This window comes from Lissotriton helveticus, chromosome 6, assembly GCF_964261635.1.
Source record: "Lissotriton helveticus chromosome 6, aLisHel1.1, whole genome shotgun sequence".
Classification (NCBI taxonomy): Eukaryota; Metazoa; Chordata; class Amphibia; order Caudata; family Salamandridae; genus Lissotriton; species Lissotriton helveticus.
This window is the reverse complement of record NC_136067.1, coordinates 1,433,872,442-1,433,899,833: the sequence shown is the minus strand read 5'-3', so window position 1 is coordinate 1,433,899,833 and position 27,392 is coordinate 1,433,872,442. Positions and strand designations below refer to the sequence as shown.

General features: G+C 42.4%; 1 protein-coding gene across 3 annotated transcripts in view; it reads right to left on the bottom strand.

The window, feature by feature from the left end:
• Positions 1–27,392, bottom strand: part of LOC144761783 (MFS-type transporter SLC18B1-like) — a 1,350,585-nt gene that overhangs the window by 1,131,615 nt on the left and 191,578 nt on the right. For all 3 annotated transcript variants that reach the window (XM_078647026.1, XM_078647029.1, XM_078647027.1), the window contains exon 5: positions 21,364–21,511. In XM_078647026.1, coding sequence (XP_078503152.1) covers positions 21,364–21,511 — 148 coding nt within the window. The remainder of the gene's footprint in view (positions 1–21,363; positions 21,512–27,392) is intronic.

Here is a 27,392-nt window from a genome sequence, read left to right as displayed (position 1 = left end):
ACAATATAAAATGAGTCCAGAAATAAAATCAGGTGTCATAGCAAAAATAGGACGAATGATCACACAAGGTATTTTAAAAGAAAGAATGAGCAGCCCTTGTAATTCACCTATAATTGGCATTAAGAAACCTAACGAGAAATATAGGATAGTTCAAGACCTTAGAAAAAAAAAATAGTGGTACCTTGTTGTCCTGTAGTGCCAAATCCAGCAGTGATTTTGTATCAGATACCATGGAATGCAGGGTGGTTCACAGTAATTGATTTGTGTCATACATTTTTCTCCATTCCATTACATCCAGATAGTCCATACCACTTTTCATTTAAATTTGAAAATCTAATTTATATGTGGAATCGTGTTCCTCAGGGGTATACTGACAGTCCTTCAATGTTTAATCAGATTCTGAAAAAGTGCCTCGAAACATTGGTAGTGCCCAGGAGCTCACTTTTGGTCCAGTATATAGATGATTTGTTAGTGGCCTCAAAAACATTTGTGTCCTTGACTCTATTTCATTGTTAAACTATCTGGCAGATGGAGGGCACAAGGTATCACCAGAAAAACTACAGTTTTGCCAAAAACAAGGTAAAATATTTGGAAAATCAATTAGAAAGAGGAGCCAGAAGGGTGACACCTGAAAGAATCAAAATAATAAAACAGATGCAGTTACCCCAGACTCAAAAGGAAATTAGAATGTTTCTTTGTGTTGTAGGATAGTGTAGGCAGTGGATTGCAGGGTTTTCCGTACTGGCTAAACCACTGATACAAATGACAAGAGAACGAGCAAAAGATCCTGTAGAATGGTATGAAGAAAGCATGGGAGCTTTTGTAAAATTAAGACACTGTCTATGTGAAAACCCTGCTTTGGGAATGCCAGATTACACAAAAGAATGTGCATTATTTTGTTGTGAACGAGATAATTCTGCCTTGTCAGTTTTGACCCAAAGACATGGTTTGATGAGACGTCCAGTGGAAATTCTTCTGCCACTTTAGACCCGGTAGCCGCTACATTACCTGGTTGTTTGAAAGCCGTAGCTGCTGCTTGCACAAGTCTTGGACAGAGTGAGCCAGTTGTGATGGGACATCCTGTTAAGGTATATGTCCCTCATTCAGTTGAAATTCTTTTGACTAGAACTCAAACCAAGTATCTCACCCCAAGTCCAATAACAAAATATGAGAGAATAATTTTGGTAGAAGAAAATGTAACTGTAATCAGGTGCACAGTTTTAAATCCAGCTACTCTATTACCTGATGTATACAGAGAAGAAGTGAGGGATGAAGTTGATCATGATTGCTTAGATGTAACAGAATATTGTACAAAACCTCACCCAGACATTTAAGAAGAACCATTGATCAATTGTGAAAATGAATTATTTGTGGATGGCTTGTGCCTGAGGCATGAGGAAGCAGGATGGAGTGCTGCTTATGCTATTTGTACATTGGCTGGAATAGGTGAAGCATCCTATTTACCTGGAGTCAGGTCTGCACAAGTAGCCGGATTGATTGCTTTATTTAAAGCCTGCAAAATTGGGAGAAATTGGAGAGTAACCATTTACACTGATAGTCAGTATGGTTACGGGGTTGTGCATGACTTTGGCCAACTTTGGATGCAAAGGGGTTTCATGACTTTTTCAGGAACCCCTATCAAAATGGACAATATGTGAAAGAGCTTTTAGAATTCATACAGTTGCCAAAAGAAGTAGATGTGGTCAAATGCGCTGCACATCAGTCAGGAAATGACTATGTGATGGTTGGTAATCGTTATGCTGACCAAGTTGCTCAACATTGTGCTAAGACAAAATTGGCAGTGAACAAGAAAATTGAAACTACAGGAATCAGATGCCAACTTATGCTTATTTCAGCATTAGAAACATGGGATAAAGTGAGAAATTTACAAGATGAGGTAGAAGCAAGTGAGAAGGAAGAGTGGATCAAAATAGGATGACAAAGAAGAGAAGGAGATGGTGTCTGGATGTATCCAGATGGTAGACCAGTCATGCCAGATTGTTTACTTTCACAATTAGCAAAATTGATATCATGGAGACACACACATAGGTAGGGATGTTATGATCAGACTTTTTAGACAAGATTGGCAACATTTGAAGTTTAGAACTGTTGCAGAGAGTCTTTGCCAGAGTTGTTTAATTTGTCAACAAAATAACCCAGGTAGGAAAACAGTGGTCAGTTCAGGAAGAACTGGAAAAGCAGAAGGACCATTTGTGAGGTTGCAAGTTGATTTCATTCAGTTATCACCATGTAGGAGACTGAAATACCTATTAGTCATTGTGTCTGTTTTCATGATGGGTAGAAGCATAGCCAACCAGGAGAAACAACAGCATATCAGTTGCCAAATTATTGTTGAGAGAGATTATTCGGCATTTTGGTTTTCCAGTAACGGTGGAATCAGACAGAGGATCTCACTTTAATAATGGAATAATTCAATTGACCTGGGAAGCATTAAAGATTGAACAAAAGTTGCACTGTGCCTATCGCCCAGAGGATTCTGGGGTAGCGGTACAATTGAATGGCACAATCAAATCAAGATTGGCGAAAGTGTGCGCATCCACTTCACTGTATTGGCCAGATGCATTGCCTCTTGTTCTGATGGGACTCAGAAACATTCCTGACAAAAACACCGGGTTGTGACCACATGAAGTACTCATGGGAATAACAATGAGATTAGCTTTCATGCCTGGATACAGATTGTTAAGCATAACTGATGATCTGGTATTGGATTATTGTAAAAGATTGGCTGACCTGGTGCGTTCTGTCTCTCACCAGGTTGGAGAAGACGCAGAGGCCAGGCAGCCGGATCAAGCACATGATCTAAATCCAGGTGACTCAGTGGGAGTGAAGAATCACACACAAGAAACGTGTCTCGCACCCAGGTGGAGTACCCCAAAACAGGTCATATTTGTAACAACAACCGCAGTGAAATGTGCTGGATTGCCTAACTGGATACATGCCAGCCATACAAAGAAAGTACCAACTCCTGAAGAATGAAATCAACAACCACAAGTTGAAGTTGAAGGTGCAGTAGGTTGTGCAGCTGAAGAGCCTAGAATAACAAACTCTGAAGTAGCTGATCAAGAGCAACCAAGCACTACTCAGGAGGATTGGGTACCAGCAGTTGACTTACCTTGTGCAGAGATAAGAACAAGGAGCATAACAAAAGCAGAGAAGCTAGAAGTTATTGAGGATCAGACAGATATTGAAGAGCAAGCTCAGTAAACAGAACACGAAATTGAAGACTCTAAGCAAAAACAGATAAGAATAGAAAAATACACACAGACTAATTTGAGACACAATTCTGAAAAAGAAAAACGCAAAGCAAATCAGTCAAGAATAGGAAAACAAGAACAGGGAGAAGAACAGGTTAGCAGGGAATCAGTCCCGGGTCAGTTAGGTAATGTGGAACATGTTCAGGTGAATAGTAGTACTTAAAAAGTTCTGGATTCATTCAACTCGAGAGGGATTCAGAAGACGAAGTAAATCAAGTTGTGCCAAGGTAAAAAACAAATAAAAGTATACTTGAAAGTAACAAAGATAGTGAAAATACGGTGGAACACAAAAGAGTCAGAAAAGGTGATAATTGGCTCAGATATGTCAAAAGATTGAGGTATCACCTAAAGACCATTGATGAAGAACCTGATCAAGTGATTGAAGTTACTAGTCATTCGGGACAGAATAATGAGAAACTAAAGCGAAGGAGTCAAAGATTGAGAATATTGAATAATAAGTTCAAAGGACCTGAATGGACTTAAATTATTCTTAATGATCTTGAAAATTTTGATTTAAATGAAGATAGTGATGAAGAAATAAATTGCGGATCAAATTAACGAAGGAGAGGTGAGACCTCCCTGAAAACAAAATAATACAATTGTGAATTTCCCGAAAGAAAGAAGAGAAATCTTCCTAAATTAGGGCTAAAAATAGAGTTACTGAAAGACCAAAACTAAATTGTTTACAGAATTGTTGAGGAATATGTATATGTAGTATTCTATTAGTGATTATAGTATGGTTAGGACTAACCATAGCAATACCAAATCAAATTCAAAAAGCTTTATTCGACAGCTTGTCATAAAAACACCCTGGCCTCATTTATGAGAAATGACGCATCGCTGCGTGAAAGCACCGATGCGTCACTTCTCAGTGCGCACTCCTTGCGACATTCCTGATGCGTCATATTTAATGTATGACGCATCATGTCGCAAGGAGTTACAGATACGTCAGTATTTCTGACGTATCTGTAAGCGCAAAAGTGACGCATTGCTGGAGTGTGTCATAAAAGTGACGCAACTCCAGCGATGCGTCCTTTCACATGGGGAAAGCCCCATGTGAAAGGGCTTGCGTCAGTCTTACGCCTGCTGTGAGGCAGGCGCAAGATTTTGACACAACAGCATCCTAAAAGTGACGCAGTGAAATCTCATAGATTTCACTGCGTCACTATTACGAGGCTTTTTGCGGGGGAACGCCCCCTCTGCATACATTATACCTGACGCAGGTATAATGTAGCGCAGGGGTTTACAAAGTGACGCATCTGTTTAGATGCGTCACTTTGTAAAGAGCGCAACAGGAGGCATGTTTTACGCCCACGATGCGTCACAAAAAGTGACGCATCAGAAGCGCAAAACTGACTCAAGGCCTCATAAATGAGGCCCCCTATCTTTACATCAATAAATACTAAGCTTAAAATACAATCAGATATTAAAACTCGGATTAAACTAATTGTGCTGTCGCTTCATGTTTGAGAAGAAAAACATTAGTACTAAAAAAGACTTTACATCCAAAGTTCATAATTAATTGACATGGGGTACATAAAATCACATTACATTGTCTGCATCTCCGCAAACTAAAGTGCGAGTGCGTACGATCCATGCCCCCCCTAAAAATGTTGCTACTGCAATCGCTAAATGAGGGGTACAGTCTGTTTCCAATATTCTGAGCGCCACAAGGCACCTGTGTGTCCCTAGATTCTGGCACAGTGGTTTTAGCCACCTTTTTCTTGGGCAGTCGTAGAGAGGGCAAACAAGCAAAAAGTGCGAGACATCCTCAACTGTGCCTTTGCAATGGTGGCATTTATTGTCCTGATTCGGCCACCACTTTTGTGTAAAAGCATTAAGGGGCAGAGTTCCAGTTCTAAGTTGAAAATACAGTTTTCTGTCCATGGGTCTTGTAATGAAGTCCCAGTATGCTTCGCAGGATGGAACAGATTTGATCTCCAAAAATCGGCAGGTTAGCTTGGAGTTTGGTTTAGAGCAAAAGACAGATTGCCAAATCATGTCCCAGTACATTTTTTTCAGGATCTCCTTAGATGGAAAAGCAGTTGTGTCGGTGTTGGCCCAGAGATGATCAAGATGGAGTTTTGCTAACAGGCTCCGGATTTCTTTGAGCCATACAATTGTGTGAAATCGGTCCGACTTGATGATGTCCATCAGTGCAGAGGCATAGTGGCCTAGCTCCGGCGTTGACATAATCCGTCTCCAGAATAGTAATGGGCGCAGCCGAGCCAGGTCCTCAATCTTTTTCCTTCCCAGATCAAACAATAGGGGAACAATTGGTGTACTCTGCGGGACACCAACCAAGCACCGCAGAAACTTGTTCTCGGCTAAGGACAACTCCCTTAGGTTGGCAAAACCCCACAATTCTGAGCCATATAGGCAAGCACTTAACACCTTCATGCTGTAAATCTCTAAAGCTGGAGATATAGGTTTAGTTAATGAAGTTTTATGTTTAAGAGCTACAACACCTGCTAATTGGTGAAACTTTAAGACTGCAGTGTCTATATGGGTCTTCCATTTCATGTTGCCCTGCAGGGAGATGCCTAAGTATGTGAAAGCGTCAACCTGTTCTAAAGCAGTCCCATTGAAGGTGATTATGCCCTTAAATGCTTTAGCTGAGTTCATGCACATAAACTTAGTCTTGGAAGTGTTTAACTCTAAGCCCCGAATCTGGCAGAAATCCCCAAATGCATTAATTGCCTTCTGGAGGCCACTAGGGGTTCGCGAAACCAACAGCGTATCATCAGCAAACATAAGTACAGGCACATGAACCCCATCTAATATTGGGGCATCAGTAGAGGATTTCCTTAAATAGTCCAGTATGCCATTAATGTATATTGAAAACAAGGTGGGAGCCAGGACGCATCCCTGTCTAACCCCACGCTCTACGGGGAATGAATCAGTTACTTCGCCCTGGGCCCCCCACCTGATCCTGGCATAGTTATTTTCATGCAAGCGGACTAACAATGTCAGTAATTCGGGACTGATACCAACTTCCGCAAGAACCCTCCACAGTTTTTGTCGCGGGACTAAGTCAAATGCTGACTTCAGGTCAACAAATACAGCATACAACGGACCGTCACTCAAGGTCACGTTTCTCCAATATAAAGCTAAAAAATAAAAGACCTAATCGATGGAGCGTGTTAGTGGACGGAAACCAGCCTGAAAAGGAGACAAAATGTCTTTCTCAGTTATCCATGCTTGTAATTTATTTTGCACTAAACGCCCCATCAGCTTTTGAGCAGAATCAATAAGACTGATGGGTCTGTAGTTGCTGGGTAGTGCCTTATCACCTTTTTTAAAAACTGGGATAATTTCCGCTCCCTTCCAGGAATTTGGTATTAAAGCACCCTGGGCAACCGAATTGGCTAGCCAAACAAAGTATTGGCACCATGAATCCCGGTCGCTTAGAAATACATCGGCCGGAATTCCGTCCATACCTGGCGCTCTCCCCCCGGTCACCCCGTCTAATGCAATATTCACATCACCTAGGGTAAACAATTCCCCTTTAAAGAAGACCATGGTGCTTGCTGGCATAGGTCTAGTTTACATGCGTACTGTGGCTTAAAAAAGTCTACCCACAGATTCTTTGCGACATTGTTTTGGGGGCGCTCTGCTACCCCCCCTCTGTCCCATTTAACGATTGCCCAGAATTCTTTTTGATTCTTGGCTGCACATGCAAGCTTTAAGTCAAGCCAATGGTTTTCGTCCCATTCCCTTTTCGCTTTAATTTGGGCTTTTCTATATACGTCCCTGGCCTTCCTCACTTCTTCAATGTTTCTACTCCTGAGTTCAAAATGAAGTTTCAGTCGTGCACTTCTGCAGGATTGATCATACCACCCCTGCCTGGGAGGTGATTTTACCGCCTTCCTTTGGCCTACTGGTTTTAAAAAGAACCCTTGAAGTTTGGAGAAGAACTCAGTGTGAGCCACTTCCAAAAAATTGGTAAAATTAAGTTTGGTACAATGTTGTTTTATCATGGCTACCTCGGTGACTACTACTTTCTTTAGGTCCTCTAGTATCTTTGGCCTTTCAACCAATCTGCCCCACCTTACGTGCCGCTGATTATTAATAGAAACTATATCCAGGGTCACTGCGCCCCTCCCCAGGATTGGAGCTTGCGACCCCTTGTTATATTGTAAATCCATACATAGTGGATTGTGGTCACTTTCCATTCTAGGTATAATGCTCATGTCTAGCAGCCTATGCCAATCCCTCACATCCACCAGAATGTAATCTATGCGGCTTTTAGCCCTTCCATTATCAAATGTGCAGCTCCCCTGTTGGTCCGAGGGGGTACGCCTGTTTGCTGCTCTAAGTCCCCTTGCTAAACACATGCTCTTAACTTGGTTTGCTACATCCGTCCATCTCCTGACCAACGGCAGCTCCAGTTGGGGCACTCCCCATTTGCTATCCTCTTCCGAGGACAGAGCACAATCCTCCTGACCCAAAGGTTCGAAGGTGGTGTTCATGTCGCCTCCCACCATGATGGTTAGATGCGGTGGGAGATGCTCAAGATCATTGTCGAGTGCTGTTATCACCTCAGAAGTGTTCCCCCCTGCAACTCCCCTAGCATATATATTAAAGAGGGCCATCCCTTGGCCATTTGCCCAGGTGATCGTGAGTGACAGTATATCACTGGAATTAGAAGATCTTTCCTGGATTTTACAATGCAGTGATTGTCGTACCCAGATTATCAATCCTCCTGATGGCCGCCATGTGAGGTTTTTTTTTGCCGGGATATAGAAATTTAGAAATCCAAGCCGGTGAACTGGGTTCAGTGCCCAAGATTCCTGGAACAACATTATATCATAGTGTTCGATAAACTCACACCATTCTGGGGAGTCCTGTTTATTTGCTATTCCAGCAAGGTTCCATGAAAGGAGGGTTAAACTTCCATTATCTAAATCTGGATTGGCTAGATCCTGAGTTGGCATTATATCATGGCTAGAGGGCTCCACCCCTGTATTTAATAATAAACTATGTGTCCTATTGCCACTAAATTTGCTGAGGTTGGACTTGGGAGTACCACCGGAATCCCCCTCCACTATATTCGCAATCCGCTTTACCAAGGCGTCCTGGTCAGTCCCTCGCTCAATTACATAGTGTTCTACCCTGCTACCCGACAAGGCTACATTATCTGTCCTTCCCTCATCACTACTAGAGCTATTGTTGGCGAGCCTGGCTATATTTGAGAGTTCGACAACTTCTGCCCCATGAAGTCAATCGCAATCATTTAGGTTTGATAGCGCCGAGAACCTATTTTCAAGAGTCACGCCCCAACTACTGTTCGAACAGCTCCTGTTCCCCTTATTGGCCACAGTGTTCCATCTTGTTCTTAGTATGGTAGGATTCAAAACGTTACCTCGTCTAGTATAGAAGAAGTCCAATGTTAATGGGATAATCTCAGCTGTTCTACGTTGGGGGGGGGTATATGTTAGACAAAATGTTCGGGAGAACGTCCGGGCCTGAAAGGTGCAACACCACACAATCTCCCCTAAATTTTTTGTGGCTGCCCCCTATCCATTCAACTCTCCTTTTCTTAACTATCTCCTCTGCCAACTGTTGCATGCCCCCAAGTGAGAACGCCATATTTTGGGTTAGGCAATGCAGTGCCTTACTTATCAGGGAAGGTGTAGTTTCTATTTGCCCGGGCTTCAAATGAGGAACATTAGCCAAAACCAAGACCAGGGGGAGGCCTCAACAATAAGTTCTACTGGGCCTTTCTCTGGGCAAGATGCAATGTGCTTATCCCTTGGTCTCGTGGGATCCCCTTCAGCTAGATTCTGTCCCCCTTCCCCCTGGTGATCTGTCGTAGGTGGAAGGGAAGTTACATTCTCTCTGCCCCCTGACCAAAGAGCTGTTGGGGCCATTTTAGGCTCTACTCTGGATGCTACTTGATTTGGAATGTCTCCCACCTCTTCTAAGGTCTTCTTTAATAGCCCCCCTAGTCTGTGCACCTCCTCTGTTAATTGGTCAATTTTCGCCAGCAATGGTTTAGTGATGGCCTTTATCTTAATATCCAACATGTTTACTATTCTCTTAAGATAATCTTCGTCCAAGAGTGATTTTACCCCGTTTGGCCCCCGCCCATCTACTATATCGCTCTTATTGGGTGGGGTGTCTGGTCTTTTTTTACTTGAGCGTAGCCCAACACGCTTGGGATGACCCTTGTCCCCCTTATCCCCCCCTCTGGTTGCTCTTGGTGCAGGTACAGGTACCGGTACCGGGGGCTCATCCTCTATTAATACTAGCTCTTCAACGAGCATATTCTCCGTATCAGTCTCAGCTATTGCCACTATAAGTTGTGTTAGTGTGTTGTTATCAGGCTGGTCCTGTAACGAGGTGTTATTACTAACATCTGGCTCAAATGTATCTACAAGCATGTCTTCCACCACGGTAGAGGTAGGGGATAAACTCAGGCCCAAGGAGGACCTTCTGTCATTATTAATTTTAGTAACCACCTGGACCAGATAGTTGTCCATGGTGTTTGGTGCTAGGGGGGTCTTTGTCTTTGACATAGCGTCTAAACGCAGACTATGGCCCTCTCTCCGATGTTCAGAATAAGTGGCTAGAAGATAGAAACGTGTGTCAACAAGTCGTGTTACGAATATATCTCCAACACTCCACTTTGACTACAGCATCGAATATTAACAAAAGCAACTCACAAATGATGTTACAGGCAGAGATCTTGGCCCAGTCCAGTCATGGCCAGTCTCGGACTGTCTTAGACTGTCCGCCCTTTGCCCTTTGTTCGGGCTTCGTCCGGGCGTCCCGCGACGCGGGGAGAGTGCGCAATTTAAAGCGCCTCCGGTGTCGGGCGATGACGTGGGGCACCGCTATGCCCCCTGGGAAGTGTAGTTCCTCCACTCTGCGGCCAGAGGGTTTTTCCGGCAGTGGGAGACTCACTCAGGGCGGAGGTGCAGCAGAGGTGCAGCGTCGCTGGGATATGGCACACTGTCCCCCTCTCAGGCTCTGTCAAGTTCAGGTAGCAGCAGCAAGTAGTAATAGTAATAGTTATAGAAACTGTGCCTGACAGATCGATGGTGAATCAATTGTAGTAGCGCTGGAGGCTCACCTCTGAGTCTTTTGACTGCCGCCCAGGGACTGAGTAGATGCAGGCGGCAGGTCTGCTCCTTCTCTCGGTCTCACTCTCCTTTCAGCTAAATCCACGCAACCCGCTCCATAACCGCTGCACGGCTGCTCGGACCCTCTGTATCTCACGGCTCCCTGAAGGCTCTTGCTGCGGAGGGCTGCAGAAATCAGGGCGGGGCGGGGCACTCTCGCAGTCCGCAGTCCGCAGCCCGCAGCTTCCGTCTCTGCTCAGCCTGCTCTGCCCGCCCAGGGGGTCTCGGAGTCTCGGGATTTTGGCAGTAGGAAGAAAGCCTGCGCGTACCAGCTGTATGTCAACAGCGGACGCGGACTCGGCTCCCCGGCTCCCCGATTCTGCTCGACTCGACCGACCGAGCGAGTGCCTGACTGGCGGTGGCGGCTGACCAGCAGCTCTCGGCTCTCAGCTGCAACAAGGCAAAGCAGCAGACACCAATGACGGACCGAGTTACCTGTTACCTGTTATTACGTAGCAATACCATATTTGAAGAGTATAGAAAAGAAAAATGTTACAGTTACAGATGGAAAGCTAGCTAACATAAAAGGAAATAGGGAAGAATTCAAAGCATCAGATGAGTTAGAGATACATCACACAGTAAAAGATAATAACACAGATCTAAATGTCTTTACAAAATTATTATTTGAAGATGTAGACGCTATGTAGATTAGTGATTGTTTGTGTATGCATGAAATTACCAGCTGCAGTAGCAGAAGGAGTCATGTCACCATTTTCCTTTAACCTATGGCATAACATGTAGTGTACTAAGAAATCTGTTCTATAAAACAGCACAATTACAGTATTATTATTCACATTTAGATGTGATAGTTTCAAAAGTTCCTGTTAGAAGGAATATGAATCCTGCACTTGGTAGTCTAGCAGCACAGTACATGGGTGAATTTTTCCTAGCTCAACACACAATAGATATAGCAGAAGCAAATAAACATAATTTACCTTGTTCACTAAAAGAAGAAGAAAAGATATTTTTGAATTTAGTAGAAGAAAGGAGACAAGATTTCCAGAAGAAGGCCAATGAAAAGAAACCCAAAATTCCCAATGGGTGGGGAAAGAAAATGTTTATACCCCTGGCAAGGCTCAGGCTGCAATGGCACTTGACTTCGAAAAGAAAGGGAAGATTTGCCACCTTCAGTGGGAGTAATTCTGAATTCTCAAAGAATTTATCAATTGTCCACATTAGTTTATCGCTTATCGACTGATACTGCTGGAGGATTTCTAATGATTAATACTGAAATGGTTGCTATCAGATCTATGGTTTTGCAGAATCCCCTTGCCCTTGATATATTATTAGCAAAACAGTTTGGAGTCTGTAAAATGCTGAAAGCACAACATTGTTGCACTTACATACCTGATAAACGTATAGAAATTGGGAAATATATTAGGAGTATTACTAATTTGGGAGAGGAATTAAAACCACTGGAAGTTGACAGTGTATGGAAAGACTAACAAATAGTTTAACTTCAATAGGGTCTTGGTTTGACAGTTTTGGTAAAGGAGTTGTAGCTCAAACAATACTACCCATACTTGGAATAACTTTGATATGCCTTATATTAATGATTTGGTGTAAATGCATTAAAAGGAGTAGAAAATATGAGATAAATAAACAGCGAAAGAAAAGAAAGTATGAAGAAATTAGGCTTAAAGAATAAATAGGTGAATTATGTAAGAAAATGAAGAACATGGAAGGAAAGAATAAATAGAAATGGACAAATTAGAGAATGGAATGGAAATATGCTAAAGTCGGCATTTGATTGGGGTATTGGTAGTTGTTGATGGCATAAATGCCATCAGAGAGGGGATTGATGGAACAAGGATTTGCATGTAAGCAACTTGCGGGACAAATCCTCTCATAAAATCATAATAAGTACTAATAAATGTTTATAACACTAATTTAAACGAAATTTGTTTACAATGTAGATGAAGGGGAAGCTTGCCTATGTGTCTACTAACAAATAACCGGATTTTGTTACCTGCTTGCTGTGCTTTGCCTGCAACGCCGCATCACCACATCTGCTATTTATCGAGGCAAGATGAATGGCAGAGTGCATTGCTCCAGCCCGCAGCTGCTGCGAGTTTGTGGGAGGCGTGGCCAACACGCTTATAGCGCAGCCTGCCCTACCGCGGCGTGGGACGCGCGCGGGACGCAGCCCAGACCAAGGGCTGGCCCATCTGAGTCCATACGAGACCGGCAGAGGCCGGGCCTGGCCAACCCTCTCGGTTTCCATCTTTCAAGTTGCCAGCTGATTCATACCTGATACTTGGACAGTTGGGCATTGAATCTTCGCACCAGTGAAAGGAGGTAGGCTTGTACAACACCAACCATATAGACATTGTCGGGGATGCTCACAATAGGCACTGGCTTTTAAATCTCGTGTCAGGGAGGAAGCTGCCATTGAACCCAGTGCTGGACATATATTAAGACTTAAATCCTTTGTTTTATTTGTACACATGCTGGTTAATTTTATTTCTTCTATATATTTAAGCTAGCTTCTGTTTTAACTTAGTTGCGGTATCATTAAAGCTACTTAAAATTATGGGGAGGAGAAAGGTTCAGACGGGGATCACAGTGGCTAAATCTTCGGCTAACTCTTCCTCTACTGTTATCACAATGGACTCTTTCCTACAGAGAGCAGCCACTGTTAATGATAAAGAGATCGCACTTGTGAATAGGCGTCTTTTCAGATCACCCTCTGTCTTTACCCAAACCCAGTGTGCCCAGTGTGCCTGTGGCTGAATCATCATCTGTCTGTTCTGACAGCTGCCAGGGATCGCCTGTAGTCTCTTCTGTCACTGAAGGTTTACCACCTGTAAACGAAGTTCCCTCCCCAGTGCTCTCTTGGACCCCGTACAGATCTCTCTCCCAAATTATCATAATTGATAGAAGAGGGCGTATTTCTCCACCTCAAGGGAAGGACAGTAATAACATATTGAGCCCTACAGCAACACATCCGCTCTTCCAGCCTAGTCAACCCACTGCTCAGGGGAGTATAAAATGTAAACTTCAAACAACTGTGAGTAAAGCAAAAAGATCAAAACTGACTCCGGCCCCTAAGCCTCCCAATAAACCTTTGGTGCCCAAAGCAGTAGCCAAAAATGTAGATACGATGGCTACCAAGGCTTTTCAAGACATAATGACTACTTTGTTGGACACCAAATTGAGCCCTATTTTGGAGAGGCTGACAGCAATCGAGAAAAGTCTTGCGGGGGGGGGGCAAACTGATATCTGTATAAATCGCAGGGTTACAAGTGAACTAGACCCAGCAGTTAAATCCGGTCGAGGTACATCTAAAAATCTTACCAAATCACACGCAGACCTGCTGCTTGTACAGCAACAAGCGGTGCAGTCAGTTCATGGGAAAACAGACGGCCAAAGGGGCGGCCAGACCACCAGTAAGTCTCTGGCAGTCCCTTCATACAAGCAGAATTCTCAAACTATCGTAGGCCATTCGGACGGTTCTGTGGTGCAGACAGGAGAGGTTTGCCAGAGCCTCCCTACTATTCATCTTCCACCAGAATCCACACCATACGTATTGGTACTGGGAAACGTTCTGCCTCTCTGCTCAGATACCAATGAGGACTATAATAACCTAAAGGACAAGGTACTTCACTGGCTAACAACTAGCACCCCTGTGGGTCCCGGTGTGGAACGCAGCATTATCATGGTACGTCGAGTGGCATGGGTGGGCAGTTTCAAAAAGTTGGGTGGGGGAGACTGTGTCATAGTTAATTTTAACAGGGCAGCTGTAGCTGAAAGAATCCTGTCAGGTGTTGTTTGTGTTTGTCAGTCAACTCACGGGTCCTTAATACAGGCACTCCTTCTGGGCTTCTTCTATAGAGCCGAACCGCATGGGTATGCAACAGGGAATAAGGATAGGGAACCCTCACAAGCTAGATGGCCTTATAAAACCCCTGTAGGTCATAATTATGGGTATCCATATCCACCTTACAGTACAAGTCATCCATTGGGTTCCCATTCTAATCCTACCGTGCCTCCTGCCCTAGCATTAGCCAATAGATTTTCTATGTTATCGGGGTTGGAAGAATGCGATTGACTGGATATCTCGGATGAGACTGTAGCAGAGCCGATGAACCAAGAGAGGGCCCATTTGATTTTGATAACCGAGCTAGAGATATTATAGATGGTTCCCCCTCCATCACCACAAATAGAGTTGATAGCCCCGAGATGGACAGTTACATCATATCCTGGAATATAGCAGGCCTGGCAGACAAGTTCCAGGATCATCTATGGCAACAGTTTATTAGGCAATTCTCAGTAATCTGCCTGCAAGAGACCTGGTCAGTGGACTGTAATCTGTTTTTGGAGGGCTTTAAAGGTTATTTTGTCCCTGCCTCCCCCTCAACTAGTGGTAGAGCCAAAGGAGGGTTGGTGATCTATATCTCCCTGGCTGTTAATTGCCTGGTACGAAACTGCCCCCTTTCTGGACAGGGCCTACAGGCCATCACACTTAAGAAGGGGAATAACACAATGACCCTGATTAACTTTTATAACACACCAAACATTAAAAAGGGGGAAGGTAACATTACACAGCTGAGTCACTATCTAAGTAAGTCACGTGATTTCAGCTTACACCCCTTGGTGGTGTTGGGAGATTTTAATACCCACCCCTGTGGCGACCCTAAGATTACGAATGTCTGACTTGTGATGCCACAGAATGAGGGGGTTTCATTTTGAACATTCCTCACAGGGGGGCGAATTTAACAACCTAGTCAATGAATTTGACTTACTGCCACTGATGTCCCTTGCTGCCCCAAACAGTAAAACCCTGATCCCCACTTTTAAAGGGAGAGGCACCGGGTCTTTTATAGACCATATCTTAGTCTCTTCCGCCTCTCAGTCCCTTTTCCAGAGGTTTGCTATTAAGGATATCGGTTACATTGATCACAGTCCCCTTTGCGTATATTTCTGTGGTGTGTTTGTATCCAGCAAACCTAGGGGAAGGGTAAAGGGAATCATGAGACCGACAGACGGTGGGCACCGTCTTAAACAGTCCTAGATTGACCCAGATGCTTTGTATAGGGAGGTGAGAGACTTATGTGTAGCTGAACTTGTCCTCTGTGTTCAACCAGAGAGTCTGCCAAGGAATGTTCTTGGTGCTTTTAGTTCCATCACACACAAAGTAGGGGAACTTCTGAGGGCCCCAGCTTGTAAGTTATTTAACTCTAACCCAAGATGGTTTGATTCCTCTTGCTCACAGACAGCACTCAAGTTAAAGAAGGCCCTGAAAGACGTGCCGAGAAATCCCATATATATACGGGCTTGTCATATAGGATATAAGCAGGCCCTAGCCACCCGCAAGAAAGCTTTGAAGGAGGAGGTATGGTGGGAGCTGTTGGAGTCTAGTACCCTAATGAATGTTACTCGGTTTTGGGGCATTGTTAACAGACCCCTGTTCTCTGAAGATACAAGAATACCCTAGGCTCCAACATCACGGAAGAGGAATGGGTGGTCCACTTTCAACTCATGTTTAAGGGGCCTACGGGTCAATAACACCAGCCACCTCGGTCAATAAATACTGACCACTTGGTCTTTGAGACGTCAGAGGTAGTGGCGGGAATTGCGGGCTTAACCAGCAACAAGGCACCAGGTCCGGACAGAATTCCGACAGGCCTTTTAAAATCGGATCCCTTGTTCTGGGCCCCGATCCTGACGGCTGTATTGAACGCAGAAGCCAGGGATGGTTGCCCAGATACATGGGCAATTTCTACCATTGTGCCAGTGTTCAAAAAGGGGGACCGAAATAGTATGCATTGTTACCGGCCTATCTCTCTCATTCTCTCTGTTGCTAAGGTGGGGGTGGGATATTACTGAAAAGATTATCCTCTTGGGCAGAGGAGCATAACATCATCGCCGATACCCAATATGGGTTTTATGCGGGGGGGGTCCACGGTGGCCCAATGTTTAAATCTGTATTTGATCCTTGTCAATTACACAATGGCCCGCCCAGGTACAATCTACATGGCCTTCATGGACCTATCCTCTGTATTTGACTGTGTTAATCGGGTCAAACTGTGGCAGTCCAAGGCAAACATTAGATATGCACAGGATCTCTGGGTTTCTAGGGAATTTGACATTGAAAAAGGGGTGAGGTAGGGCTGTATCTTGGCCCCCTTCCTGTTTCATTTATATAACAATGACCTTGAGGGAGCCCTAGTATCAACGGGGTTGATTTTACGCATGTGGGTTGGCGGGGCTCTCCCCGGCACGCTGTCTTGATAGCGAGAACTGCTAGAGGACTTCAATCTTTACTAGATGCTTTCCTGAACTTTATGGGGTCCCGAGATTTAATGATTAATAACGCAAAATTCTATATTATGCAGGTCGGGGCCCGCCCAACAAAAAATTATTCTTTCTACGTAGGTTCTGCAAAGATTCCCACAACGTCAGTTTTTTCATACTTGGTGTTAGTGTTGGATGATCCCTTGAAGTGGGTTCCCCTTATTCTAAGGAAGAAGGGGGAGCTCACACGAATAGCTGCTGCTATTTTCAGCTTTGCTGCAAGGATGGGCAAGCGCCTAATTGCAGCTATGCTGAAAATGTAACTGCATGTTATGGTAGTGAAGTGTGGGGATATACCACAGCAGATTCACTGCAGGTGGCAGAGAACAACTTTCTAAAGCACCTGCTGGGAATGCCAACTGGCTTATCGAATTTGATTGCCCATGAAGAACTGGGGGCCCCTTTCTTATGTGACATTTCTGCTTCGCGCCCTCCGGTGTTCTGGCTTAAGTGTTGGCCAAGTAAAGAATTAAGTCTTACTCAGCACATCCTAAATGACTGTATGTCCTTGGATCATATATCTAGAATTCCCTGGCTGAAGTATGTAAAAGGTAGCCTTACAGAGTTGGGTCGCCCAGAACTCTTTTTAAAACCCTCAACCATAACAAAAAAGGATGTTGAATTGGTTAAAAAAGCAGTTATCTCTATAAGGAAGTGGAAAGAGATTAACAGGAACTTTGTAAACCAAGTGTCCGAAAATGTCTGACCTTAAAAACCCATTCACTGACAGAGCCATACCTTCTTGGAACAATGACCACATGTGAGCGGTTTCTGTTGACAAGGTTTCGTCTCGACTTCTTTCATCTTTTAATTGCTGTTCCAAAAGGGTGTAGCAGAGGACAGGTGTTAGCACCCTGTGGCTGAGACAACCTGTCTCCACAGGATTTGCTACATTTTATGTTCCTCTGCCAATTCTATGAAGTACAGCGGAGACATTTTTTACTCCCCCTTTTAAAGAGGCTTAATTTTAACCAGATTCGCCCAGCACTTTTGTATTTGCAGTTGCTGAAACCTGACTGTATAATTTTTATTGCAGGATATCTGAAATCACTGGTGAGAACCAGGACCTGCTTGGAATAATAGCCATTTAAGGGGGAGGAGGTACTCGTATTTCTAGGTATGCTCTCCGTGTGTTTTCTATTTGATATATTGAAACATTTATTGCACCTGTCATATTTTATTCGCAATTCTCCACATTTTAAGGATATGAATTCTAAACTTTTTTGAATGTATATTTTTATGGAATGTGTATATTTACTGTGACTTTTATGGTTTTCACATTGTAAAACCGAATAAAGTTTTATGAAGAAGTAACCGGATTGAGACTAAAATGGGCAGTAAAAAATTCAGGAATTGAATTGCACATGCGCAAACTGCATGATGTCATAACGCTTGGAGGGAAAGCTTTGCTTCTGCGCAGTAACATCAAACATGGCTGCTTCAGAAATCACATGTTAAGCATCTGCTCTGCTCGAAACTAAACTGTGTTTATACTAAGTACTAATGCATAATGAATTAATGTTACTAAATGGAATCAGAGTAGAGATAAATGGTATACAGTGAAATCTTTTTTTTATCTAACTTCTTATCTTTTTGACTTCTCTGTTAGTTTGTAATTGGGCCTAAAAGAGAGACGTGGCTAAATACCACATGGTCCAATCGTGCAGTTGCATTAGAACCAACTCTGGAGTCGTGATCTCAATTCTTGGAACACGATCAAGGACGACCTTTTCTCATCTCATATTCTGAAAGATGACGGAATATCCTGAAGACTCAATGAACAAATGTGTAAATGTTATGCAATGTTTAAAAAGTAATATAAAAACTGGTGGGGGTAAAGCGTGGGTGAAACAAATTAAATGGGCGGGACCAAAAGACAATGCTCTTAAGAAAAAGTCATAAACTAGTATGGTGTGATGATCATCCCCTTGACTTGTCCAATCAGAACTCAGGTTCAAACATTTGGAGGTGGAACATGCCACCAAAAGGTATAATTGGGATAGTTCGCTAAATGAAGTAGCCTGTTCGCTGCCAGAACGCTGAGCGACAGAGATGCTGTACCATTGCTGATCAATTTACCTGAAAGCATATTTAGAATTTTCACAGTTAAAATTAGGAACAAGACTTGCGGAAGAAACTCAAGGAGGCGAGGAAACTAGGAACAAGATTTGCGGAAGAAACTCGAGGAGAAAAACTAGCATCAGAGAGGGTTTTGATGCTGGTGTTAAATCCAGAAGAGGTAACCTGTCCTGTCTTGAGTACTTCCTGAACCTGTTACCTGTTATTTTCCAGGGGCCCAAACTCTTGGCCAGAGGGGTCTGATCTTGCACCATCCTAGGTAAATATAATCTGTGCATTTTGTCAATATACCTTTTCTCTCTATCCTCTTTTTCCTGAGGTACTCGTCATTAAAATATTAGTCTAATTAAGGTAGCCAAATCTTACCTCTTCAGAATGATGGAGTTAACACTGTAATTATATTTGATTCACTAAAATACTTCAGATAAAACTTTAATTTGAAACTGAGTCTGTGGTCTTTTATTAAATACACCAGGTGAATTATTTCTGTGATTAATTACCTATAACTAATCCACTAAAATAGATCTATGTGTAAGGAAGGGCTTCGTAATTAAATAGGTTTAATTTGTTAGGCAAATCGGACATATAGAAAGTCCCAAAATTGATCTCCAGTGAGGTTTCATTGACCGAATATTGTAAGTGAGTGTGGTTTATGGGCCCGGATGTGTGTATTTTAGTGATTCTTGTCCATAGCTTGGTTTCCCGCTGGATCAGGGGCCCCAAAATCCTTAAAACGTCCTTGCTAGCCTTGCCTGACACGTGCAATACTAATGGAAGACTATTCTGCTGCTAAGTGGATATTAAAGCTTTGTATATGCAAACAAACGATCTGAGATCATTTGTTTTCATGTAAAAAGTTGTATGTAACACTTGAAGCATTTAACTGTATGGTAAGGCAGTGGGTCAACGTCTTGGCGCCTCTAAGGAGGAGGCGCTAATAGTGTTCAGGCACAAACTTAAAGAAAAATACTGCATAATCCATTAATGCACGTCGAGCCACCACCCACATCTATTCAATAAGAGCTTGACCGTACTACCCCTGTCCCATCAAGAAGACATCCTGACCCTTGTTTGGGCAAACGTTACATCATACAAGAACTGTAAGTGCTGCACCTCAACGATAAGCATGCCTGCTGCAGATATAGCTTTACCGTTTACTCTACACACTACTCATGTCCATAATTGCTGTGTATACTCTGTTGATTATAAGGTCATCAGGACAACATAGCTGGCATTGATGCTGAAAATGGCATTCCTTTCACCTCCCCAAAGCCCGAGCAAATCTTTGTACCCAAGACCATTTAACTAGGACCTAGAAGTAATTAGGGTTTGAAGTGTGCATTAAACAAATAGCCACTCAACATCCTCCTTTTTGATGCCGAAGAGTTAGAGTAAGAATAATGGGCCCGATTCACAAAAGTAATCTGAGCCAAAATCCTAACTTTTCGACTTTCAGTATTCACAAAGGGCATTTAGGAGTAGTATAGTTAGGAATCGAGGGGCATATTATCAAGGGGGTTTATCTCCGCTTTTTTTGGCTTTAAAAGCCAAGAAAGCGGAGATAAAATTATCTCCCTATTACCTAGCTGTCGCTAACACCAGTTAGCGACAGCTAGTAGGAGATAGCGACCATCTTGGGCCCCACTTTGCATGTCAGTGATATTTATCACTAATGACATGCAAAGTGGGCGTGCCAAGATGTTAGCGACTGGAAACAGTCGCTAACATCGCTATCTCCTATTACCAACTTTTGGAGATATTCGCGCTAAGCGCGAATATCTCCAAAAACTAACACCTGCCCTGAGCAGTTCTTAGCCATGTTATCCAATGGGAGGTGGATAACATGGCTAAGAGCATTAGCTCGGTAATGCATGAATATCGCTGACTTTTCAGCGATATTCATGCATTGCGGCCGTTTTTTATCGCATTTGCGATAAACCTTGATAATAGCAAGGTTTATCTGCGATAATTTCTGACGATGCTTAGCGTTAAAAAATTCGTTGCTAAGCATCGTTAGCGATAAATATCGCTTAAGTTGGTAATATGCCCCCTTAACTTTACTACTCCTAAATGCCTTTTATGAATACCAAAGGTTGCAAAGGTAGAAGTTTGTCTCAGTTAAACTATTAAGAACATCAAAACTTAAGTTTCACTGAGACAAAATCCTAACTTTACGACTTTCGTTATTCACAAAGGGCATTTAGGAGTAGTAAAGTTAGGATTCCTGACTTGTCTACTCCTAAATGCCCTTTGTGAATACCGAAAATCGTAAAGTTAGGATTTTGTCTCAGATTAATTTTGTGAATCATGCCCACTGTTTTCTTTCTGTTCCTTCTATATCATTTATGACCCATGGCACCAGACATTGGCAGTATTTAGGATACCAAAGAGTAACTCAGGAGTAGCAAGTTCTTCCCCTGGCTGCTGATTTACATCCATGCCATCATAAATATTATCTTAAGGAACTTTACGGTGAAATACATTATACAAAAAATGGATGGTACCATTCTATGCAGTTGCATCATCTGAAAATATTACATTGTTGTTTTAACTTTCCAGACAATAAAAAAAACGAATTAACGTACCATCACTGCGGCGATATTTTTGGGAAATGCCTTTGCTAGAATCGAAAATGTTGCTGTCATGGCAGCTCCAAAGCCAACTGCATCCACCGATCTCACTATAAAGCACAGAACAACGAACAGGGTGCCATCAGCTGCCTTGTCCAACATACTGCAAATAAATAGTTGAGTAAGTCCTTTTGAAATATTAAACATGTAGATGAATGAAATGTGCAAAGATGAAAGCATAACTCTTGAGATATAGCACTACTTAAAAGCATAGAGGAAATAAGCTGCAACATGAAAGAATAAATGGCTGCAAATAGTGCAATGACAGGTAGGAAAAATGTAAAGTTACATACTTTTGGCAGCAATATTTCTGGCGGATATTTAATCTACCTGCAGATAGCTCAGTTTATGAAATCTATTTCCAGCCTTTAGATGGGTCCAAAAACACTTTTACCCAGCAGTGTTTCTCAGGCACTGTCAGTCGTGACTCCGCTTCCTAACATTAAAACACTGCAGTGTATTGAGTGCCAACTGACATGTTGGCATCAGTTCCCAAACTTTTTCCATGCTCCAGAGAGTTGTATGGAGAGAAACAGAAAGCAACAACAGTAACAAATACAGCACATAACATGTTTCCATACCTTGGGATCTCATTACTCACAGCACCAACTCCTCAGGGAAGAATGGCTGGCAGTGAGGAATCAGAGGGAAGAATATTTATCCACATGAAAATCGTGACCAAAGTTAAGGGACTTCCTATGGTAGATAAATCTTCCTGCAGTTTCCTCTACAAATGAATCCCAAATCAATACTTTCCTGTTAGCTGTTGGTTAACTAAGGAAGTCTTGCAGAGCAGCAGAGCTAAAGTCCGCTTCACTGCATGCCTGAGACACAGGTGCTTGCCAAATGTATGCAAAGATGACCAGGTATCTCACAGCGGGTGTCTACAAATGGGATACCCCTGGAGAGAGCAATGGAGGCAGCCATATTTTTTTGGGAGTGGGCTTAAGTGCCCTCTGAAGAGTCCAGGTTGGTCAGTGCACAGAAAATCTGGATACTTTGTGAAATTATGCATTTTTTCACTGCCTTGCCCTTCTTAGCGCTAGTAAAGCCCTCAAAGAGCTGATCACCCACCCTGTCACCACAAGTGTGGTCTATGAAGTAAGACACTGCAGGAAATATTTACAAAAAGTGACGTTCCCGTGGCTATATGTGCTTCAGTTTATTTACAAGGCAGCGTTAAGCCACTTAACGTGGCTTAACGCTGCTTTGTAAATAAGGCACCCTTTTACGGTGTACTTAGCATGAAAGGGGAGGGAAATGGGTTTGGGGTGTTTCACTGCAAGACCCATTGACTTTGATGCTGCTCCTATTTACAAATGTGGCATACATAGGAGCCAGTGCCAAAATTAAGACCCCAAACCCTACTGCACACAGCCTTCGCACAATGCAAAGTTCTTAAAGGAACGCCTACTCCCTCTAGACACCAAGTCATATTAGGAGGCCATGCCCCTACTGGTCACAGCTTTTACATACTGGGCAGCTGTTTATTAAGGAGCCAGTTCCTCAAGAGCCTGAAACCACATTGGATAACCAAGCCCCTATTACACACAGCCTTCTTCCTGTGCACAGCTTTGCACAGAGAATGCACTCCCTCTACAAACCTGAGCACAATTAGGTGGCCAACCTATAATACATACAGCCTTTGCCCTGTGCACACGTAGTCACATAGAGGCCGTTCCCTGCAAACATTTATGCCTCATTATGTGACCAAGTCCCTATGAGGCATCGCCTTTACATTATGCAGAAATCTTCATGAAGATGTAGTCTGTCCAGAAACAGAAGCAACATTAGATGGCCAAGATCCTACTATTTAGTGTTAGCTCTCTACAAAGCTCTTCAAGGAGAGCCCTCTCTCTCTAGCCTCACAAGCCCCATTTGGTGGCAAATGACATACTGTAAACACTTGTTATCCTGGACAAATGTCTTCACAGAAAATCCTCTCCCTCCAGACATCCAAGCCTCATTAGGTGGCAGAGCCTGTACTATGCACAGATTTCACTCCATCTACATCTCTTCAGAGAGACACCAGTCTCTGCAGAAATCAAGTCCCATTAGGTGGCCAAACATCTACTACATGAAACCTTTGCCCTGTGCACAGCCCTTTATCAAGAGACCAGTCTGCTCAGTCACCTAAGCCCCATTTGGTAGCCAAGCTTCCTCTACAACAGTCGTCCACTGTGTACAGCTTGTCAGTGAAAGCCCACTCCGTCTAGGCATTGATCCCCCACTAAGCAGCCAAGATACCAGTACCCACGGCCTTCACTTTATTTACAGCTTTTCAGAGAGGGATCGGACTCTTCAGACATCCAAGCTCCTTTAGGTGGCCAACATGTTCACGTTGTACTCTGTTGTACATAGAGAGCCTGCTCCCTTTACACACTCAAGCCTCATGAGAAGGCCAATCCGCTACTATACACAGTTCACAGTTTTCACATTACACATTTTCTTCTACAGCTACAATGGTTTCTGTCATGGTTAGAATAGTTTTTGTGCAAGAAGGAGTACCTTCCTGCACCAAAACTACCAATTAAAGCTATTTCCTCTATGTTTATGTACTGTAGAATGTAGCACAGATGCAAAGGGGAAAAAACAAAGAGAAATACAAACGTTTCTCTTTAATATGCCAATCTCAGGGAGGTGCAGCATTTTTGCACTAATCCATGTCTACAAGTTATTGTAGATATGGACTTGCATCAAAATGCAAGGCTGATTACATTGGAATGCCAATAGATGACCCACAAAATCCCCCCTTGATGCAAAGAAATACAAGGCAGTGCATTGCATTGCACTGTTTAACTGCTGATTGTAAACTAACAAAAAAAATATCTTCTTTTAAATTATAAATTGAAATTTTATATCAGGTATGCACTACACATGTAACACAAACCAGATACGAAATATTTGTAATTGTAATATAAAATCTATTATTATCCATGCTTGAGTTTTATTTCAACAGATAATAGAGTTACCTTTTATTATTAAAAATTGGCTGTTGTAGCAGACTATTATCATGTAGAAACATTAAAACACATACATGACAAACGTGAAATGTTTCTACTCCTAAACAAGACTAATGATTAAACAAAAAGGGGTAACCCTGTGTCCCTCAGAACCTGGGCATATATGATTAAAGAAACAATGGTTCTGTTGGGTGGCGTAACAAATTACTTTAAGTAAAGGCTATGTTAGCTCATAATACAATGAAAAGAATGACAATCAATTACATTCAATTAAACCTCTCTGAGAACAAATTTAGTTCAAAGTTTTTATGTATGAAAAAGTCGCAATTGTAATACAATGGAATTTCTTCATTCCATTTCAGTTTCAATAAATGTTAAAAACATGTGAAGAGTGACTATTGGTGAACAAAGTGAGTAGTGAAACAAATTCAGTGACACTTATTTACAAATTCATACAGTATTGTACACAGGTAAAAATGGGGAGGGAAAGTTTTGGTTTGACGGTCAGAGTTCTAAGTGAATGCTCCAAGGACACAGATGGTTATTGCGCCTGTTCCCGGAGGTTTCTTGACCAGTATTATGCGTCAAAACAAGACTAGGCTGTTCTTCAAAGAACTGTTGTTTCCTTCTTTTTTTAACTTTTACATTTTTGGGGTATTTTTGACATTTGTTATTTTGGCATTTATGAAAAAGTGTATTGAACTAAAACTAGAAAAAAGGGCATCAAAGTTGGAGATTTCAAAAACAAATCTGTGTGGGATATTTGTGCTCCATCGTGGGAGAGGTCCGGGCAGAGGTAGATGGCTCCTGAACTACCACAATAGTTTTGCAGTTTACACAGTGAATGAACACTTTCGCGTACTATGAATTTACTTCCGGTCCGTGCTGCAGAACTCTTTTGGGACAGTCTTCCCAGAAGTAATGGTTGGTATAGAGAATGTAGATGGAAGTACCTCATCATATTCCATCTGTTCCCTAGCCTAGTGGCAGGGATGAATGGATCACTTGTGTTTCCACATGTCCTTTGTGCCACTTGAGTACTTTTTTCCAGTCCAACATGAAAATTGTTTATTGGTGGTGGTGCAGTGGACAACCTTGGCTACAAATGTATATTCTCATGAAGGATTATAAAGAAATTCCACACCAGGGATTTCTTTTTGGGTCGTGGAATCTCCTTCCCCAAGATATCTCTCATCTCTCCTGGTGCCGTTTTCAATATTTATTTTTTAAATGACAAAAACAAAGTCAGAGTTTATCAAAACAAGTGAAAACCGTTGAGTGACTCATGAAAATAAGTTTCAAAAGGTGGAAACTTCCATTGAATAAAGGACGACAATGATTCCAATATGTATTGTTGATCTCCTTGTACTCCCACAGAAATCACAAGATGCAAAAACGGAGCACTTTCTATACAAAAAAACTCAAAACCTCCTCATAACATGACACAGTTAGATAACCTTTAAGCGTAACATTAAATAAAAATGACTATTTCTTAGTAAAATTAATTTTTACAGCCATTTCTCAGTACAGGAAGCAAAACCCTCACTGAGTTCCTGCAGGATTGCCATTGGCTCTGGGAGACTTGTGAGAGTCCTGAGAGAGTACCGTGGGACCAAAGCAAAAGTAAAATAAATCAACTCCGAGAATACAATGTGATGTCTGTTTAAAGGTCAGGATAGACTTAAAGTATGACATTTGCCATAGGTACACTTGGTAGCTATGAATGTCCGCACAACAGCAGCACCGCCTTAATGTGGGCCAGTAAAGAGTGCATAAAAACAGTGGCAAGCATAGGTAAAGCATCAGGTTCCAGGTACTTTAGAATGCAGGGCTACAAATTAATCTGGTGTAATTACAAACTTCAAAGGTTTCACACAATACTATTTTGTTAGCAGGGTTGCCCATCTGTACAATGTCATAATGTTCAATAGGGTGTAGGTAAATATCTCAAAAGAGTGTTTTGGTTAAAACCTTTGAATATAGTACTCTTATGTTTTTAATCCATTATTAGTCCTGTACACCATACAGAATAATGAAAGAGTGAATGTGAGAGGTAATGAAATGTGACAACGGGTAATGAGATGTTAGAGTGCAACATAAGTCTATTGGATACTCTGCAATTTTAAGCCACTACATACCTCACATTCCTTGTCCTTTACATAAGCAATCAGTGTAACATGACTGCCTCATTTCTGTTAAGTTTGAGAATAACATAACAATAACATTTTACTTTATGTAATAATAACTCTAGAGATTCACTGAAAAGCAAACGCTAAAGAGATGTTATAGGTAGGTAAAAAAACAACAATTGATAACTTGCATTGAAAAAAACATTAACATTCTGTAAAAAAGGCTAAAGGAATGTTAGAGTTAAGTTACAATATCAGTCAAAACATAAACTAAAAACTAAAAATGCTGAAAATTGCCAGTTATAGTTCAGCAAGCTAATTATAACTTGGGCCCCCACCATGCACTCCTTATGACATCAAATATTACATCATTTGTGGCATGTTTAATTACATCACTGATGAAATCACTGATGAAATCTCAAATTACATCATTGATGACATCAGTGATGACATCATCGGAGCTACTGCTCCCTAAATTACTGTATAAACTACTTAATCATTTTAAAAAAGAAAGTAAGGAGTAAGACGCCCGATATTCAAAACAGCAGGGAGAACATGGCGGTCGGCTAGCAGGTCTGGTTGGGAGCTCCCTGCCTGCTTTGGTAGTATAGTGGTGAGCGTGATGTTTTTTGCAGAAATTACAACACTCCGCTTCAGGAAGGGATTCTATTAAGTTGTGTGATGGAAAATTACTTAAAACTACAGCGAAGTGAAATAAAACGTACCAGCTTTCAGTTGCTGTGCTCTGCACCCAGCGGCGTTCATGTGAGGAGCCCAGAAGGTACAGTGTTGTCTGAGGTGAGTCTCGGAGGATCGGACCCGGGAATGCTCTCTGCAGTGATCAGAGGCGGCCGCCGGCACGAAGCGGAGCAGGAGAGCCGTGGAGAGGATT